Source organism: Corapipo altera, unplaced genomic scaffold (genome assembly GCF_003945725.1).
Source record: "Corapipo altera isolate COAL_440 unplaced genomic scaffold, ASM394572v1 22b, whole genome shotgun sequence".
NCBI classification, from domain to species: domain Eukaryota; kingdom Metazoa; phylum Chordata; class Aves; order Passeriformes; family Pipridae; genus Corapipo; species Corapipo altera.
Window position 1 is genome coordinate 30,074,367 of NW_020884876.1, and position 18,604 is coordinate 30,092,970.

At 43.5% G+C, this 18,604-nt stretch overlaps 1 protein-coding gene across 3 annotated transcripts in view; it reads right to left on the reverse strand.

The window, feature by feature from the left end:
- Positions 1 to 1,263: 1,263 nt before the first annotated feature.
- The window catches only part of LOC113943825 (probable E3 ubiquitin-protein ligase HERC3), a 48,922-nt gene continuing 31,581 nt past the window's right edge, over positions 1,264 to 18,604 (reverse strand). Inside the window, exons 15-26 of one of the 3 annotated variants that reach the window (XM_027636101.1) lie at positions 17,705 to 17,868; positions 17,065 to 17,178; positions 15,766 to 15,789; positions 15,590 to 15,679; positions 13,622 to 13,792; positions 12,849 to 12,992; positions 11,397 to 11,563; positions 10,262 to 10,328; positions 8,411 to 8,493; positions 5,085 to 5,268; positions 4,210 to 4,312; positions 1,264 to 3,068 (exon numbers count right to left, since the gene is read on the reverse strand). In XM_027636101.1, the coding sequence (XP_027491902.1) occupies positions 2,860 to 3,068; positions 4,210 to 4,312; positions 5,085 to 5,268; positions 8,411 to 8,493; positions 10,262 to 10,328; positions 11,397 to 11,563; positions 12,849 to 12,992; positions 13,622 to 13,792; positions 15,590 to 15,679; positions 15,766 to 15,789; positions 17,065 to 17,178; positions 17,705 to 17,868 (1,520 nt within the window). In that variant the 3' untranslated portion in view covers positions 1,264 to 2,859. Of the gene's footprint in view, positions 3,069 to 4,209; positions 4,313 to 5,084; positions 5,269 to 8,410; positions 8,494 to 8,660; positions 8,751 to 10,261; positions 10,329 to 11,396; positions 11,564 to 12,848; positions 12,993 to 13,621; positions 13,793 to 15,589; positions 15,680 to 15,765; positions 15,790 to 16,546; positions 16,694 to 17,064; positions 17,179 to 17,704; positions 17,869 to 18,604 lie in introns of those variants that run through there. The other 2 variants (XR_003526464.1, XR_003526465.1) reach the window with 2 other exon arrangements.

Consider the following 18,604-nt stretch of genomic DNA (forward strand, 5'->3'; position numbering starts at 1 on the left):
ACTGCAGGTGTTTGGTGACAGTTTTTGTTCCATGAGGGATGTTGCCATGGATTGGCTCTGTTCAATACACAAGTGGCTCACACAACAGCCCTGGCCCCTGCTGCCTCCTCCTCCTCCTCAGCTGAACATGGCTGACATCTGCTACTGGAAAAGAAATGTGTGTGTGATGTATAAATATGTATATATACACACATTTTGCATACATATATTATGTAAAACATATACACACCTCTATATTGTAATACAAGTTATCTTCAATAATGCAACACATGCAATACACTGTATACAAAATCTGGGCTCCATAGACACTACTATACAACAGCATCTAGACTTTACACAGTTACACAATGCTGGCTGAACCCTCAGGCTGCAGCTCCCAGCAGCTGACAAATGGTGCTGAGCACTCCCTCACTGGGCCCTTTCTGGAGTGAGGTGGTGGGGGTTCCCTAAGCAACCGGGGCAGTGGGCCCTGGTGCATGAGGGAGTCTCTCAGCCCCCACACTGCATCCTGGCCCCACACTCTCTCCCTTTACAAGTGTCTGGCGGTGCAGCTCCTCTGGTATTGCTGCCACAGCTCCTGCACACACTGGCCTGTTGTTAATAATTACTTGCTGTTAATGAATGAAGGAAGAAGTGGGTGTGAGGTAGAGGAGGGGCACAAGGTACTGCAGGGCTGCCACAGGCTCACTGCTTCCAGCACTCAGCTCAGGCCCCACCACACACCTCAGGTCACGGGAGACATGGGGATGTTGTGCCAAGGGGTCTGCAGGACCAGGCAGGGGAGGACACAAGCTGGAGAAGCCTTGGTGGCCTTCGCTGCCTTGAGAAAAGGCACAGCTGAACACCCTGCTGCCTGCAAGGCAGGAGGAAAGGAGGAGAAACAGAGGGATGGAATAACACAGGTTCAGTCTCAATTCCCAGCTCTTCCACAGACGACTTGCCTGCCTTTGTCTGAGACATGACAGGCAGATAAAACCACACCTGCTCTCTCTTTGGAGAGAGCAAAGTGCCTTGGGGCTGCGGCTGCCTCCTGCCTTGCTTCTCACTTACCAACCAGCACCCAAGCCAAATCTAGGTGAGAATGGGGAAAGGTAGCATTTGACAGGAGAGGCCTGGGTGCTCAGCAGCACCAGGTCCAAGGCACAGGAAAGCAGTACCCTCCCTCCACGTGCTCAGAGGTACGGTGAGGCAAGGGGGTGAGGCAGTGCCAGTGCTTGGAGCAGCCTCTCCTTTACTTCCCAAGATGAGAAGGCAGCCACTCAGTCAGAATTAAACATCAAATTTATTGCATAATACTGTACTATGTACACACACATCGAAAATAAACATTTGATATAATTGTATATTTATCTTAAATGCTGCTTTAGAAAGAGGCTGGAGGGCTCTCCATGTAGCCCACAGCTTGTCTTAAAAAAAACAACCTAGAAGCCTCAAACCTTTTGTTACGAGGTGCAAAGTTCAATACTGTCTATTGAACATGGTGCATAAATACTATGTCCTAATAACAAGTCAATGTCAAAACCACCCTAGGCTTAAAATGAGATTTACATCAAGACCTGAAAAACTGGGGGGGTAGAGGGGAAGGGGAAGGGAAGAATCATTCAAATTTCATTTAATGGGGTGGCAAGACTGGGGGAAAAGATAAAGGCTCTCCAATCACACAGGATGGATTTAGGTAGTGATTTTTCTATATTTCCAGTCTAGTACATAGAGATTGTCCTTCAGGTCCCCCCCAGCAAATCAGCTGTCAAGTGAAGGGGCTGCTCTCAAACAGCAAAATAAATTAACCCTAGCTGCCAAAATAAAACCAATCTCTGAGAGCTATCACTCAAAAGTGGATCTTGTGCTCCTTTGTTTGACCTGACCAGACTGAAGAGCTTGTAACACCTCATACATTCACACACCCTGGCACACGCACATTCACACACACGTGACTCCTCTGGAGAAAGGTGGCAGTGGTAAAAGCAGCCACCTCACCTTGTATTGGAATAACAGGTCTGTTTGGATGGAAAAACAAGGCTCAGCAAAATCCACCCATGTAGTCTGTAGACTTGCCAAGACAAACACACAATACAAGAGAGGCAATTTGAGAAACCCGTTATTACAGGTAGGGTTTGTCCTTCCACAAGCCTGAACACAAACCCTGCTCCAGAGGACTCTGAGGCTTCTTTAAGAAGACATTGCTTGGAAACAAAACACAGGACAAGTGAGGAAAAACAAGTCAATGCCCCTAAACCACCATATTTTCCATGAGACAGCCTGATGCGAAAAGACACAGCATCAGTAATGCACTGCTCTGGGGGTCACAAATGACATCCCAGCCCAGCACCATCCACCAAGGACCAAAGGGCAGAGGAGATATTTCCATTCAAAGCAAGCAAGAACCAGCTTGCTTTTAAAAAGGGAGGAAAAAAGGGTGGGGGGAAATCACAGCTTTTCAAAGAGATTACTGAGATCCTCAGTTTCCACCATAACCTAAATGCAAGGAAACATCAAAATATTTAAACTGGATTAAAAGCAGAGGTAAGTGTGTGTGTGTATGTGTGTGTGTATAGGGGCAATAAAAGCAAACTACAAGGAATTGCCAGGAGGGCAGTGATGTCAAGTTGGAAGGAGAACAGAAATGCCCACTGAACTGATTTCATTCAGTAGATAAGGAAATTCAAAGCAACAGCCTCGCCCTACCGAAGCCCCATAAAATGCTGGCAGCATCAGGGTGAGACTGCTTAATCTCTATTATTATTATAATTTATATTTTCAAAAAAAAAAAAAGTTCAGATCCATTCCCTTACAAAAATAAAACCCAAGCTCATCGTTTTCTGCCTCTGTACCCAAGTGTCTGTGCCTCTCCTGTGCCAGTCAGGCCAAGCTGAACCCCTCATAGTGATCAATGGCTTGCACCAGTCGGGCGCTGAGGATCTCCTTGCTGCTGTACTTGGGCAGGTCCAGGAGGTTGTAGCAGGTGTGTGCCACGGGCAGGTACTGCTCCCCACTGGTGGTGGACTGGATGATAATGCGCAGGCTGGACATGCCGTAGATGGGAATGCGATCGCTGCCTGTCAGAAACACTGGGAGAAGCAGAGGGAAGGTTGGGCAGTTCAGGCAGGTGACCTCCCACCGCAGGCTGTACCTGAAGGCAAACTTAATCCCCACCTGTGCCATGAGAACCTGCCTGGAGGGGCCGAAGCCCTGACCAAGCTCCATGCAGGGCATGGCTGGCTCACAGAGCTGCAGGAGAGCAGCATCGGTGCTGGGTGCACAAATGTGTAAATCGAACAGCCCATGGCACACCCTTCCCTTAAAAGTTCCCTCTCATGCCTGGACAGGTTAAAAGGAGCAAAGCCAAGCTGCCTGATGCCCATGGCAGGGGCACATCCCTGTGGAGAGGGGGCCCAGCCACCCTCCCACCTGCCATCCCTCCCAGGCACACCACCTTGGATGCCAGGATTGGGGGGGCTCCTCCTTGCTGCTCCCCACCACAGTCACTCTGCCACCTGAGCGTGACCCTTGTGCAGCATCCTTTGGTGGTCTGGAGAGGGGACAGGGGGGAGATACCCACTAAAGCCTCTGCTGTGTACCAGGAGTCCTGGGACCCTCTCTACAGCTGCTGACTTCAGCCTGCATGTTTTGGCTGAGCCACTTTTCCAACCCAAACATGCAGAACAACTAAGCTGACTGATTGTTGCTTTGGAGAAAAAAAAAAAAAGCCTCACACAAAAATGCTGGCCTTTGTCTTTCCAGCAGTCACAGAATCACAGTGGTTGAGGTTGAAGGAACCTGTGGAGGTCCTCTGGGCCAACCCCTCTGCTCAAGCAGGCCACCTAGAGCCAGCTGCCCAGGACTGTGCCCAGCTTTTGAGTATTTCCAAGGATGGAGATGTCACTTACTCTCTGGGTAACTGTGCCTGTGTTCTGCACCCCCACAGGGAAGAGGTTCACCTGATGTTAGGTAGAACTCACCAGTACCTAGTGAGAGACTGCACTGGATCCTGCTCTGCAGGTATCACACCCAGTGATTCTGAAGATAAAAATGAACAAAAAAGAAGAAAAAACCCCAACACAACAGAGGGGAAAAAACAGATCTGACTAGCAGATAACTCGGGAGATAGCCATTCATGCTGGATCACCCTCTAGCACTCAATGCAATGAAACTCTGCAGCCACTCCCACCTGAGTCTTCAGGAGACACTGCACCACTGCAAGATACTTACAGAGAAATTTCTTCTTCTTTTCCAAGGGAAATGCATGAAAGGTCTCCCAAAACATTCTCACAGTTGGGTGTGTGGCAGTGTAGTCTCCCTTATAGACAGCACTCTATTAAAAATCAAAACATCACATTATTTCAGCTGGCACTAGAAAGCAAAGACTAAGCAGAACCCACACCTCATCTTTTCTACTATCTGACATCAATCTGACATCAGATCAATGCCTGACAGTTTTGAAACAGAACCCAGGATGGGTGCTGGGCAATAGCATGGCTCATAGACCCAGCAAAGGTTCTCCCAGCAATGTGAGGAAGGCAGACATAAGGCTTCTGCTGTTCAGCTCATTACAGGTGTCACAAGAAATCCTGGAGTGCCTGTTCACAGGTTGAACTCATGAAGAGGATCACATGTGCTGCACTGCACAGCCACTTTTACTGCTGAGGCTGAGACAGAGTGAATAACTTGCTCATCCATGAATTTTGAGAGGACACAACCCTTACTTGGTGCCCAGACTCCCCTTTGAACCCTTGGCTGTGCACTTTTTGCCCTTGTGCAACTGAGTTTCACTCTAGGTGAAGACCCTGACTTTGTGTCTTCCCTTCAGTCTTAGGTTTCATCCCTAAAAACAGCAGATGAAGTCCTTCTCCCCATCCTTCCTCACCCTGAATTTCCTCCCTGAGCTTTATCAGTAGCAAGACATTCCAGTAAAAAACTTTTCATGTGAATGACAGCAAGGTGTATAAGGAGTATTTAAAAAAAAAAAAAAAAAGACAAGACACCAGGCTTTTTACATCTCATGACATAAGCTAATGCCCACCTCATGCAACTGCACAATCCTGGTACTTGAGAAAAAGAAAAAAAATACAAGAGGGAAGCTTTACCTCCTCCAGTTCCTCCCAGTTGTAGTTACTGTTTCCAACTATCATGGCCCTGAGCTCTGTGGGTTGGAAGAGTTCCAGGACTTTCCCACCACACACTTTCAGGAAGCCAGTAGAAAAGGCCGTGTACCACTCATGGATGGAGAGGTTGAAGATGTAATTTACGTAGGCTTCAACAAATTCTTCCCTATTGCATTGAGAGAAAGCAGGCAAAGGAAAGCACTTTTAATTGTATGCCAAAGCAGCAGCACTGCTAAGTTTTCCTATTTCTGCCTGTAATGTGTTTTGCAAACCTGAGTCTCCAACAGGTTCAACCCACTGCCCTCCTCTCACTGAGTCATTGCAACATGGACAAAGTATTCAGCAGCAATTACCACCATGTGTCAGATTATTCCCCACCAGCCCAGACTCTGTACTACCAGTAAACACACCCAATGGCCTTGTATCCAGTTGCCCACAAAGTGAGTGACAGCAAGCACTGGGGAGGTGTCAGGAACAGAACCCTCTTCCCTATGGGACCCATGACCCGCACAGAGGCTGTGTTAAGCAAACAGCAGGATACAGTCACCAAATGAACATATTCACCCTCTGGCCCAGCTCCTGCAACACTCTGTTTAGGAAGTCCAGGAAATAACCTACAGATCTACTCGGTCCGCAGGTGTCCAGGTTTACTCAGCTCAGCGGTCTGTGCCCACTCACCGTGACCTCAGACTGCCAGGTTGCTGTGAGCAAGAGCTCTGCTGGGGAGAGGGAACAGACAGTGCCCAGCAGGCTATCACTTCCAAAACCAAGAGCCTAGTGTAGTCAATTTTCAGAGGCAGCTCCTGCTGACTCAGTCCCCAGTAAGTCTCACCAGCGGTTCAGCACTTTCAAAGCCAAAGCTGTAGTTTGGGGGCAGACTGAGGAAATCCTACTCTGAAGTCTGCATCTGAAATTGCCAATTCCCTCCCCAAAGGAAGTTACTAAAAGAAATCACCATCCCTCACTACAGAGCAAGAAAACAGCCTATGAAAGCACATAAACTCTTCAGCCTTTGCACTCTGGTTAAATAAACACATGGCTTGTGCATTTGGAGTACATGGTAAAGAGAATGACTCCCGTCAGAATGACAACCCTGTTTTCTGTCAAGGGTTCCCAAGAAAAGCATTAAAGACAACATTCTGTAGTCACTGGTAAGATAATTGTGGTAGTCTCTGGACTTTGTTGGGAGGTTAAACAGCTTCATTCTACTCTCTTGTTCCTATTCTCAAAGCACCAAGACCTGAATGCAAACAATTTCATTTGTGCAGTCACTTAAAGTATTTCCCGATATTAATTTTTTTTAACATCTGAATAGTGCACCAGGCAATGTGGCAAACTGGGACATGAAACCACTGTGTGTGGCAGCATCATTTTTGCCTGATGTTTAAGAGCAGCTTCCACCTGCATTCAAAGGACAAGTAGATCAGAGAACAGCATAGAATCCAATACCACAATCTCTAGCTGAGGACGTCAAAATTGAAAGAAATATTTTGGTCTTTTGGTGGAGGAATTCTCAACACATACACTGTGCAAGAGCAGCAAGGGATAGGTGAGAAAGTAAAAAAAGATATAAGGAAGCAGACTAACAAAAATGAAAACTTGGAATAAGAAATCATATAGCAAAGGAGGAGTTATTTTCCAGTGCATTTGTTTTATTGTAATTTTCCCAATAGTCACCTGAGCATTAGAGAAATCCAAGCTGATTAAGCACTTAACTGTTGCTTAATACCTCTCCGGCTGTTACGGTCATGAACCCTATTTCAAGAACATTTTATGAACTCCAAAGTAGAGAGGGAAAATACAGGCATTTCCTACTTGGCATTTTTCAGTGAAAGCAATCCTGTGCATTCTTCAGTTCCCAATGAACTTTCCTCATATGGGAAGGGCAGTGCCTGGAGACGTGCACACAGCAAACTATTCAGGCTACAGGGACAGCAAATTGGTCCCTGGCCTCTAAATGTAAAGTGGAGGAAGTCATTAAGCACTGTAAGGTAAATTGACAGCCATGTCTAGACTTGGATTTAGAGGTTAGCTTGAGTTCAAAACTCCAGTCAAGATGAAGCAATTGAATTTTGGAATGTTGAGCTGGCGGAGCTACCCGCTAGCCTTTCTCCTTAAGGATTTTCTTCTCATGTTTCCCATCCTGACTTAATAAATAGTTGCAGAAGCTAACCTGGGTGCTCTTCCCAAACACTTGCTCAGCTAAAATCTTTGTACTGTATGGCATATCCTTTGTACTGTATGGCATATAGTAGAAAAAAGGCTGTTTTTCTCTTGAGTGTATGTGCCCAGTCTAAACACCTAAAGGGTACTATCACTGCCATTTTCATCTTTCTTTCACTGTTGCAAGAGTAAATTAAACTCTCCTCTATTTACCTGAAGTCCATCTTCTCCTTGCAGGGAGTCAGAATTACACTGCTTCATCTCCCTGTAGGTTTTGCACGGAGGTAGCTATTTAGCTGTGTCACTGCACCATGCTGGGCAGTCGTAAGGTAGGTAAGGAGGTAACACAGACAAAGCTTCTGTTACAGCAATGGCTTTAGATGGAATCAGAACCCTTTTAAATAATCAGATTAATAGGAAATTACTTCATCTCCAGGCTTCCAGCAAGGTCTTCAGCAATCCTAGCACAAGCCCCTAACCATGCTGCTGAGTAGTCACTGGATCACAATGTTTTGCCAGCAGAGTAAGAATGTGAACAGTGCTTCAAGTAATAATGGCATTTATAGAAATCCCATTACAGGATTATGAGAAGAAAATAGTTCAGCAGCTGGAAAAAAAAAGGGGGGGAAATGGTAGCTGTGCTAGTAATAACTCTGGGGTGTTCAGTCAAACGGAAAGGAATCCAAGTACAGTAGGTCCTAATGGTTGTAATCAGGGATGGTGGTCAGGGTGTACTCAAGGGAAAGTGTTTCCGGTTCCAGAATTAAGAGTATAAACAAGTTTGCCAGATTCAGTTTTGTTGGTCATGTACAGTTCCTGTCTGAGCCATCAGGGATATTAACCTTCAAGGGTCAAAATCATACTGCAATCTCTACTTAAAATGAGAAAGCCGCCAAGGGTTTTTATAGGCCTTTTATAGGGAAGATATTTGTCCAAAAGTGTGTGGGACATTTTCCAAACATGGGTGGAAAGTCGCTTTTTGTTCAAGTGCCACTACTGCCTGGTACCTTTTGAACAACTGGTCTTAGAATTTATTTGCAGTGACTACTAATTCTCTCCTGTGTTTCACCTCAGGTAAGTTTTCTTCGGCATTGCACCTGACTTCACCACAAGTATGAGTCCATCCCAAAGTACCCTTCACTTACCTATTTTCCTTCTGCACTATAATTTTATCTCCATCTTCAATCAGGTTCTTCTGCTCTGTCACACCATAGCTTTCCCTGCAGATCTATACAAAACCAGGAAATAAATTTTACCAGAAGTACTTTCCAGGGTACATGCCTACAGCAAGATACAGAGTTCTCTTTCATAGTTGATGACTGGCATATAAAGGGTGGGACAGAGAAAACTGTATATGCAGAAATTTCATTTCTCTGCTCTGTGTAGCACACCTACCTTCCATCACTTATATTTGCTGTAGGACTGCTATTAAGTCTAAATGTGGACTCAGAAAGGAAGTAAAAATTATTCTTTTAGATATACTTCCTGTGAAAAAAAACCACAAGAGATTGATAACAAAAAACCTGATTTTTAGCTAAGCCCACAAGCTCTGGCAATAAAAAGGACTCCCTTTTTATAACAGAAACTCAGTAGCTTAATTCATTTGCTTTCACTGGAATATGACATGACCACAGACATCTTCCTGCTTTTGCCTCACCTAAGATGGCACCAGTACAAACCTATATTTTGTACATTAGCCGGTTACCCGAAAAAATTGAAAAAGGGTCAATTTTCAAGTTGCCATTCACAAAAGAGTTTCTGATTTTGACATGCAAGATGAGTTATTAACGTCAAGGTTTGGGACGTCAGTTATTTATTCATGTCAAAGTTTTAGCAGATATATCTGTATGTCTTTATAGACTATGTAATATACAATGCAAGAAAAAAAGTAAGAATGCCCTTTTGTGTGAAAAAGAAAATGGAGAAAAGTCTCTTGTGTTACTTCAAAGGTATCCTTTTTTACACAGTTTGCATTATCATCACTATGGCTTTGTTACCTCATCCCAAATTACAGCTCTGTTTTGCAGGAGACACAGTCAGATGCAGGTCTGACTCACTCCAGAGATAAGTCTGATCTAAGAGAGTTTATGTGCTCTCATTCATGAAACAAGGAAATGGACACCACTCTCCTAGCTCAGCAAGGTTCTTCACAGTGACTAGCAGTTTCATGTACCTTGTTTTTACCCCAGGGGAGGTCCCAGACAAAGAGTTGAAAACCCAAATCAAGTTGATGAACCCATCACTCACAAACTGTAAGAGCATTAGGACTTTGAAGCAAAGACATTGAAACATGGAAGGCCTTACTCTGCTCAAGTCAGCGGAGAACATAGCTGGAGAACAGCAAAGTCATTTCTCTCTGTATGTTCTAAATGTCTGCACGTGTTGAGGGCCGTATCTGATATTATAAAGTTTATCAATATTGAACTCTTAATTTCAGGGAATCTCTACTGTGTAATACAAACTACTGCATCTAGGTTATTAGCTATTAAAAAAAAATCCTTTTACTGCTGCAGTACACAGGAAAGTTGACTACCTCAGCAAGTCTCCTAGCAACAGCCTCCAGCATTTTGTTCCTAAGAAAGTCTGGCCAAGTACACACACTACAAACTTTCAAGTTTAAAAAAAAAATATTAATATTAGGACAGCAAGGGAAATTCTAAACCGTGTTAGCATTTCGCGAATTGACCTAGTGATGTCAAAACCTAACTTCTATTTTCAAGAAGGATTTTGGAATTCCCTCTCACTATCTAGCACGAAAAGTTAGCCACTGGCATTTAAGGCATGTCACGGTGACAACACAGTTATTTTGAAAACCACTCTGCTTAATCTACTTATTAGCTCAGTTTTCAGGACCACATACAAAAGAACAAGGGAGGCTGGCAGCAAAGAACATTTTAACATTAACATGGGGTATGTGCTACAGGCAAGTACATGAACAAATAGACAGGTTTCAACTGTACCATAATCACAGAAATGATATATTAAATGCATCTTACTGTAAAATTCAAACAGAATGTCTCTTCCACATCTTCCCCAGGGTAATCTAAAAGTTGCTGAAGGCTCCTACATAACAGGTAGGGAAAGAAATGAGAAAAAAAATCAGATATTTAAAAAGTCATATGTCTAACAGGGAAAACAAATTCAGCAGAAGTAAACAGCATCATACATCTGGGTAATAGGATTGTGAGAGAGAATCTGAGTCACCCCAAATGGTAAGAAAAAAAATATACCTCAAATAAAGAGATGTTTTGTAGGAAGCAGGATAAATGTCAATCCATTGAAATTATCAATACAGTCCATGCCTACTTAGTACATGGATCACCTTTAACTGGATTATGTTTCTAGTTCTTAAGTTCTAGTTCTGTTATCACCACACAAAGGTCTGAGGGAGTGGAGGGAGTGGTGGATTATATCTGTATCCTCATCATGTAAAAAATACTCCCCTGTCCCTCAAAATCCTGCTGCTGTCTTCCCTGGCATTTTATCTCATTAATGTAAATACAGTTGTTCCTTGGTGTAAACAAATGGAAACTCAGAAGAAAAAAACTAAGATAGCAGTCAGACAGTGGGATCTTGACTTCTCAGTGTCAGAGGGAACCAATATCCCCATGCAATTAGGCAGAAAGATTTAATACGCCGTTTAGAAAAAGTAATTCTTTCACTCTATTCAACTTCTTCCTGGTATCAGAGCAGGTCACAGTTCAGGGATGGGACAATTCACAACATTACATACAGTTCCCCACCGGGGCTACATCAGGAGACACACAGCAGATCTAACTTGAGCCTGGCCTGAGGGAAAGGCTGAGGTTGTGATCTGGGATCATGCATGCAACCACCCCTGTTCTAAGAGAGGTGTGCTAGGTATCTTTTGGCTATGCTGGTACCGAGTTTCAGGGGGTCAGGAGGGTGGGAGACTAAGCAGATGGATCCAATAGCCTGTGAGAGAGAAGTCTTACATGAAATTCACCACCAGCTCATATATTTCACTATGATCACAGTCCCCCAAATTAACCAGTCACTCAGAAGGATCAGGAGGTGTTTTATTGATCAGCTTTTACCTAGTTTGGCATTTCTTATTCTCAGCTGGATGGTCTCCCTTCCCAGAAAAGCTGCAAATTTTGTTTTTCATACCTTCCTTCCGTAGGGGATAGCTCCTTCAAATCCTCTAGGCAGGGCTTCACGTTCAAGAGTTTTTTGTACAGAGCCAGGGGAAAGTGAAGGTCTACCACTGTGAAATTGTATATTGCAAGACCACATATGATGCCAATCAAGTGAAACCAGTTGTGTTCTACAAAACACTGCAAAACCACACAGAGAAATCCTGATGAGACACACTGGTGCAATGCACAGTACTCTCTCCTCCATGCACTAAGATGACAGCCTTTGCTTTTCCAGTTGGGACAAAATCAGAGACCTCCCATCAGGTCCCAGTGTTGTTGTGAATTCCTTGCTGGAGTGCGGCACAGAAATAAAGATTCAGAAACCACGTTCAAATACTTTTGTAAGCCATGGTTAGCTGTGGAAACAGCAACAGCATCTTTCCATCTTATCTGCCTTTTATTTCCTTTTTACCTACCTCTGCATTTAGACATTAACAACAATTCTTTCCCTATCACCCACCCTATTTGCAATTAAAAGTTTTTCCATATCTACAGTGCCACCCAGGCAAATATACCAGCACAAGTGTTGGCATATTGACCTTCATTTCTTCACATATTTACTCTCACACTACTATGTCAGTCACAGACTGGCAGCCTATCTTTGTTAAATGTTCCAAGTATGTGACTCATTTTCAGTGCTTGCACTGTCACTATTCTTGGTGTCAAAAGACTTGTTTTGTAGCACTAACATGAGGAGTGGTTGCTCTGTAACATTGTTTACAAGTTACAAAAGGGTACCATGTAATTTCCTTCCTTGTAAAATATAAATAATAAATTAAAAAGAACCCCACCAGGGCGGCTACAACTTAGGGGAAGACTGACAACACCATTTCCCATCTTGCTACCTAGGAAGGTGAAGAAAAGGACATAAACTACCATCTCCAGCATAATGCTATCTGACACATACAGATCTTGCACTCCAAACTTTCCCAAAACCAACCACCTTCCACTACAAACCTTGTGTTTTGCTGTTTAAGAGCTTCCTCACATAAAGCCTTAACAAGTTTAGATCCTGAAGGTGATAGTGATGCATGACTAAGTGGATTGGTTGCAATGATGTGAACAGCAAGAGAGGCACAGAATTCTAATGCCATTACCACCTAAACCTCTCGTTCTGTACAGCAGCACATGACAGTCACATTCATGATAACAAGAGTTCTATTAACTGTCATCTGACCCTTAATACAAGTTTTATTATGGGATAAGAATAAAGAGAAAGAGCCAACTCCTTAATAGGCACAACCACTGCCATTCTACTGAAGTTAATGGACCTATCTACACTAACTTAAAATAGAGTTCACATTGTATCACGGGTGGAAAACAAGAGGAAGATAATTTCTTTCCCATAGTTTTCCACTAATTTCCTTGTAATTTAAATGCAGCATATTATTTCAACCTGCATGTAGAGAGGGCAAAGGCTTACCGTGTCTGAGAACCACAGCAGGTTTGACTCTGGGTAGTAAGTGAACATGCCATAGATAGGGTTGAGGAGTTCTTTTAAAAGCAGGAGGAAAAATTCCTTTGTCACTCCTCCAGCATCAACGGCTTCCTCACCATCAAAGATGACCTGTAGAAAAAGCAGGTCAGCAACAGAGATGCAGAGTTGAAACCGAGTGAATCAGACATCTTTCTAATTGGAAGCCATGCAAAGCAATTTGTCCAAAGTGCCCAAACTCACTGCAACCTATGAGCTCATTTCAGTGCTCTGCTTGCAGGGAAAGAAAGGTAACAGCGGGTGGCAAATCAGATATTTTGAAAGTGTTTAACTCGTCGTGCAAATCATAAATAACCACCTGTTGTACCAATAACCAAAGCAGCAACATGATAGCAGCTACTGAACACTGTAGCAATCTCTCAGAGACAAAACATGTCCTATCGGAAATAGCCTGCAGAAGGGTAAAACAGACACTGAATAATATCATAGAAATGTTTCCTCCCCTGCCCCTTGTACACAAGACATACTGAGAGAAGAGAGTAAACCCTCTGCTTGCAACCTTGTAAGCTGCCTCCTGCCAAGACACTCCAGGAGTCAGAAAAGAGAAACACTCAACCTTTGCCTTGATTAGATCAAGTGTTCCTGTGTGCTCTACCTACGCAGAAGCTACTGTACACTGGTGAAGTGGTAATGGGAATGGCTGAAAGGCTGCAGAAATGTTTGCTGGGTGAGAGAGTGCTAAAGGTACGGGGAAAACTTACCTTAAGAGGTTTTTTCAAATCAATGTCTGAATGGATGCTCAATTCCCTTAGAGCATCACCAACTAAGTTACTCCTGCGAACATGAAGTACCAGGAAAGGGCTTCTGGCCAGCAGAGGCTCCAGTGTGAGAAGCATAAAGACATTCTGCAAATTTGCACCATTTATTGCAACCTGTAAACAAAAGAGAGGTGAAAACCAGCCACTGTTCAACTTCTTTCTTCCTGTGAAAGGAAAACAGTTAACAAATATATGCCTGGTGTTCCTTTCTGCGCTACGCTTTTATTTTGGTTTCCCCAGGGTTCAAGAATCACATGCTCACTCTGCACAAGTGAGTGCCTGTATGCCCACAGGTATTTCCCACACCATTTCCCATACCAACATGTTTTGAGTCCACTGATCAATTCACCAAGTTTGAGCAATAAAGAGATCAAATTCCTGAATGTTTTTTTTACACTAGGCAGGTGGGTGGTAAGAAGAAGACTTATTCATGCTCTTACCAATGCCAGAAACTAAGTGTGAACACATCCTGAGAAGAGGCAGAGAGCCCATGAGGGAAAGCAGTGCTACAAATACACCAAGCAAGCAGACAGTTGACAACTGCATCTGGCAAAGGCACAAGGGAACCCATCACATACAATTCAAAGTCCTCATCCACGTGAATTTTCTGGAGTTGGGCAAGGCAAAAAGTCCAGTCAAAGCTTTGGCCACATATAGCATACATCTTTTCGTGCACTGTCCATAGTAAATGCCAACTTCACATTTGAAAATTCAGCTTCAAAGTCAGTTAAACCTGAGACAGAAGTCCATCGGAAACTAGGCTTCCTCCATTCCAGCACTCACAGAATTACTGGTTTCTCTGACCCTACGTGGTTGCCTTCCCTAAGATCCTGCCTCTGGGGACAGCAAAACCTTTACCAGTCTGCTCTTCTGCCAAGATAAGGTTGATACACTCCTCTCAGCAGTGCACCGCTCACAAACTGGGCAGCTGAAAACATATGCAGAAGGGTGACAAAAAGAAAGCAGGAGAAGGTGCCTGTAGCATCCCAGCATAGGCCAAGCCTCTTCTACCTTGTTGCAGGCTATGTGCCCAAGCAGCCACAGAAGAGCTAAGAGATAGGTATTACCTGGAACCAGCACCATGGCCACAAGTAACTGGGATGAGTTTTCCACCCTGAAGGAATCTGACAACCAAAGACCTCAGTAAACTCATTTCACAAAGGATGGAACTAGTCCCAGACCCAGCTGCACTGGATGAAGGGTCAGTGCCCAGTGCTTTGCCTCTCTCAGGAGGCCCCTGCGTGAGCAATGCCTGGTGCTGGGACATTTACACTGGAACAGAGGCCAGCTGCCTTTGTCACAGCCTGGTTGTGAGCTGGCTTGGCTGCCACCTACAGGGTAAGGGTGCTGGAGCTGAACACCTCCTGTCAACAGGCCCTCCTGGAGGGCCTCAGGTCTGTGCCCTTCATGGCAAACAGGCAGGTGGGGCTGCTGACAACAGCTCCTGCTTGCAACCACAAACAGCATCAGCAGTTGGTCTTCAACATTCACTTCATTGTTAGAAGTAACAACCACTTCTGCATTAGGCAGAAACTTGAAAAAGTGTCCACTTACCAGAAAGTTTGTCTAATTCTCCAGTCTTACAGTTCCTCTAATAGAGACCTCATCTTATTTCTTATCCTTGGACTATCATAAATACAAAATTACTCCTTCCCTCTACGGTTTAAATTTCCATCACATGCACATCTGGTAGTTCTGATGTTGCCAAACATTTTGAGGTGAAAAGACACCAAGCACTGCCTTTGCAACATCCAGGGCAAAGAGGTTTTCCAGCTACTATGCTCTCCTGTATCATGGAAACAATAATGTGATGCACACACCAATTCCCAGCTGACACCCTTTCCAGGCAGGCACCATTGCAAAAGGCAGAGAAAGAAATGTGGCAGGAAAATTGGGAGAGAGAATGATTACCTGCATCTGTAGTTCTGCATCTGTCTGTAACATCTTGGTCTTAGCCTGAGCATCAAAGATGAAAGGATAAGAGCAGAGAGTCACAGCATCCTGCAAGAAAGGCAAGTAGATTAGTTCCTATCTACAGCTTTCAGAACACTTCTCTAAATAAGAGTAATGAAAAACAATTTTCTTACCTGCATGATAGATGGCCTTACTTTCTGTGAAAGAAAAAGAGAGATATGAAAATCTTTTACTCCTTCGATTTTTGTTTCTTGTATTTTTTTTTGATGGATTCATTCAAAGGTGACCCAAAGTAAATTTTTCTCCTCTTGGACCAAAAACCCATTTTTTTCCTCTTAAAGAAAAGCATGGGAACTTCATTTCAAGAAAATACACAAGTCTAATACAACACATGAACATCAAACATTACTAAGAGGACTACCTGGCATAGAAGCCTACTATAGGTGAAACTTACTCTTAGGAGGAAAACCAAAAAAACTACCCCCAAGGCAGAGACCATATGAAACAATAGGAGACACCATAAGGTCAACAACATGGCAATACAAGAACACCCCTGCAATGCAAGTTACTCATCATTAGCCACATCAACACATCTTTAACTCTTTTTAACTCCCACTTACATAAATTCGAATCAGTATTTTATTGTTCTGCTCACTAAAAGTAAGCACACAGCAGCACTACTTAAATGATGGAAAGCAGGGGGTGGGGGGGACAGCACACACAACATTTAGAAAGTCCATAAAAACTCACACAAAAATTATTGCTACAGTCAGGTTTTAGTCTTGCAGCATCTCTGGGCAGTTTTTTGGTGCTTTTTTTCACACTTGGAATTCCTTTCCTTGCTATAATAAATAATCTCACTGGGTTCCCACATAGCATATTCAAGCCCTTAGTTTAATTATCTCCTTTCTTACAGATGGGAAAGTGAGACATAAAAGAGGTGAAGGGTCTTACCCAAGATCACCCAGCAGGTTACTGGAAGAGCCAGGAATAGAACCCACATCTCTTGAGGCTTGGTTCAGTCCCCTAGCCAGAACGCCACTGCCTCCTCTTACAGAGCAACATTTTAAGATCACTGGCTACATTATTCACAATACCTGCCTAAACAGCAGAAGTAAAGGGTAAAAATTATAATTTTAGAATACAGGACTTGGCTCCTGAGGTCTCGATAACATTAAAAGGATCCAGTGACTGAATTAATCCCCTTGTGCAAGGAATAAATGAAATTCACATGAATAATCACAGAGACTGTTGCAAGCGTTATTAAATATTGTTAGCTCCAGCTCTTCTGACAGCCTTATTTTTAAGTCAATTTTGTCAAGGCACCGACTACTCAGATCTGAGAGATTTAATGTACCGATGCCCCTATACTGAACAGATTACACTCTCATTAAGGATATAGAAAATACAGATCTACAACCAGAGGCACAAACACGGACAGTTATTTCATGACTATACATAAAACCTCTTACCATTCCAGCCTGATGCAAGAACCACATGAGATAATCCTCCTGAATGTCCACCAAGCTGGAAATCTCAGGGATATAAAACTTATCATATTCCACATGTTTAACCTTCTGATTTACCTAGTGAAGAAAGCAGATGGTTTTTAACATATGGATATATTCACCACTTTTCTCAGAACATGCAGATTTGCTTTCACAAAATCAATTATAGCAGCTTGCAAAGAAAGGACAGAGAAAGTCTTGAAAAAACACATTGTCTCTTATATTTTAGTACAAACCAAGAAGAATCAAGGTAAACCTCTTTCTGACTTATTTTAGCTCCCTCTCCTCCTCACACAGACTACCCAGCAACAACACAGTGGTAGCAGAGACCATCAAGAGACAGGTATTTGTGATGTCATAGTGCACACAGTCCGGTGGCTCAGCAGCAGCACTCTTTATATTTCTAGTGTTTGAGACAGGCCTAAGCAGCCTTCAAGCACCTTGGATTAAGGAAAACCACTAATATCTTTTTTAAGTGGTATCTTGGTGGACAGTGACACAGCTTACAAGCCAGAGCCCATGACCACTGTTACCCTGACAACCGGCAAAGGGCAGACAAGACTGAATCATCTTGAGCCAACACATGCCCAGGCTTTCCCCTTACCTTGTGGAGTTTCTCCAGGAGTCTGAGAGCAGCTGTAATGTAGCTGCTGAACAGGACTGGAATCAACAGCGTCTTCCTTCCACTGAGGAGGTAAACCACTGCACCTTTATACAGGTCCACTAGCCTGAGGAAATATCTTGGGCACACTTGAGACCACCAGTTATCTGGAAAGCAGAGGACATCAATATAAACCTGAATTAAAGGCCAGAGTAACCCCTAAATAAGAGGTTACAGCTGAAAATAGGGGAATACACCTGAAGACTCTTTTGAAAAACTTCCTTATTTCTGCGCTAGTTGTAGGAGCAGGAAAGTGAGGTAGAGTCATCTAGATACCAGAAACTGAAAAGCTCTTCCCTTTCCACTCTCATACAACCACCCTTGTCATTACCAATCCCTGATCAGTGCAAGAGCCTGAATTTGAGGGTTTTCAACCTTTAATTCAAGTATCTGGTATTCAAGATACTGTGATCTGGTGGGCAAATGGTTGTCTCTCAGGAGTGATAAGAGTTGCCTGGGTAATTCTCTGCAGTACCACATACTTTTCTAGCAGATGTTAGAGTGTGTCTCCTGGCACACCTGCACTAAAGGTCTAACCTTCTCTAGAGAGGCTGATTTCTTTCTTGGCAAGGATAGCTAACTCTTAACTCTCCTCTGAAGGGACCCTGACTATCAGCTTCTTTGCTAGAACCAATCCACCTGCAAAGTAGAAGTTGGAGCCCAGGACACCATCATGTCAACTGTTAGAAACAAACACCAGTTTATCCTCTCAAGTGTCAACACAACAATAGATTCTGACAGGTAAAATACGAGAATCCTCTACATTTCTGTAAGCTAAACATCACAGAGGACTACTCTGGGTAGAGGAGGAAACTTGGATCCAAAGCCTCTTTGAATTAAAAA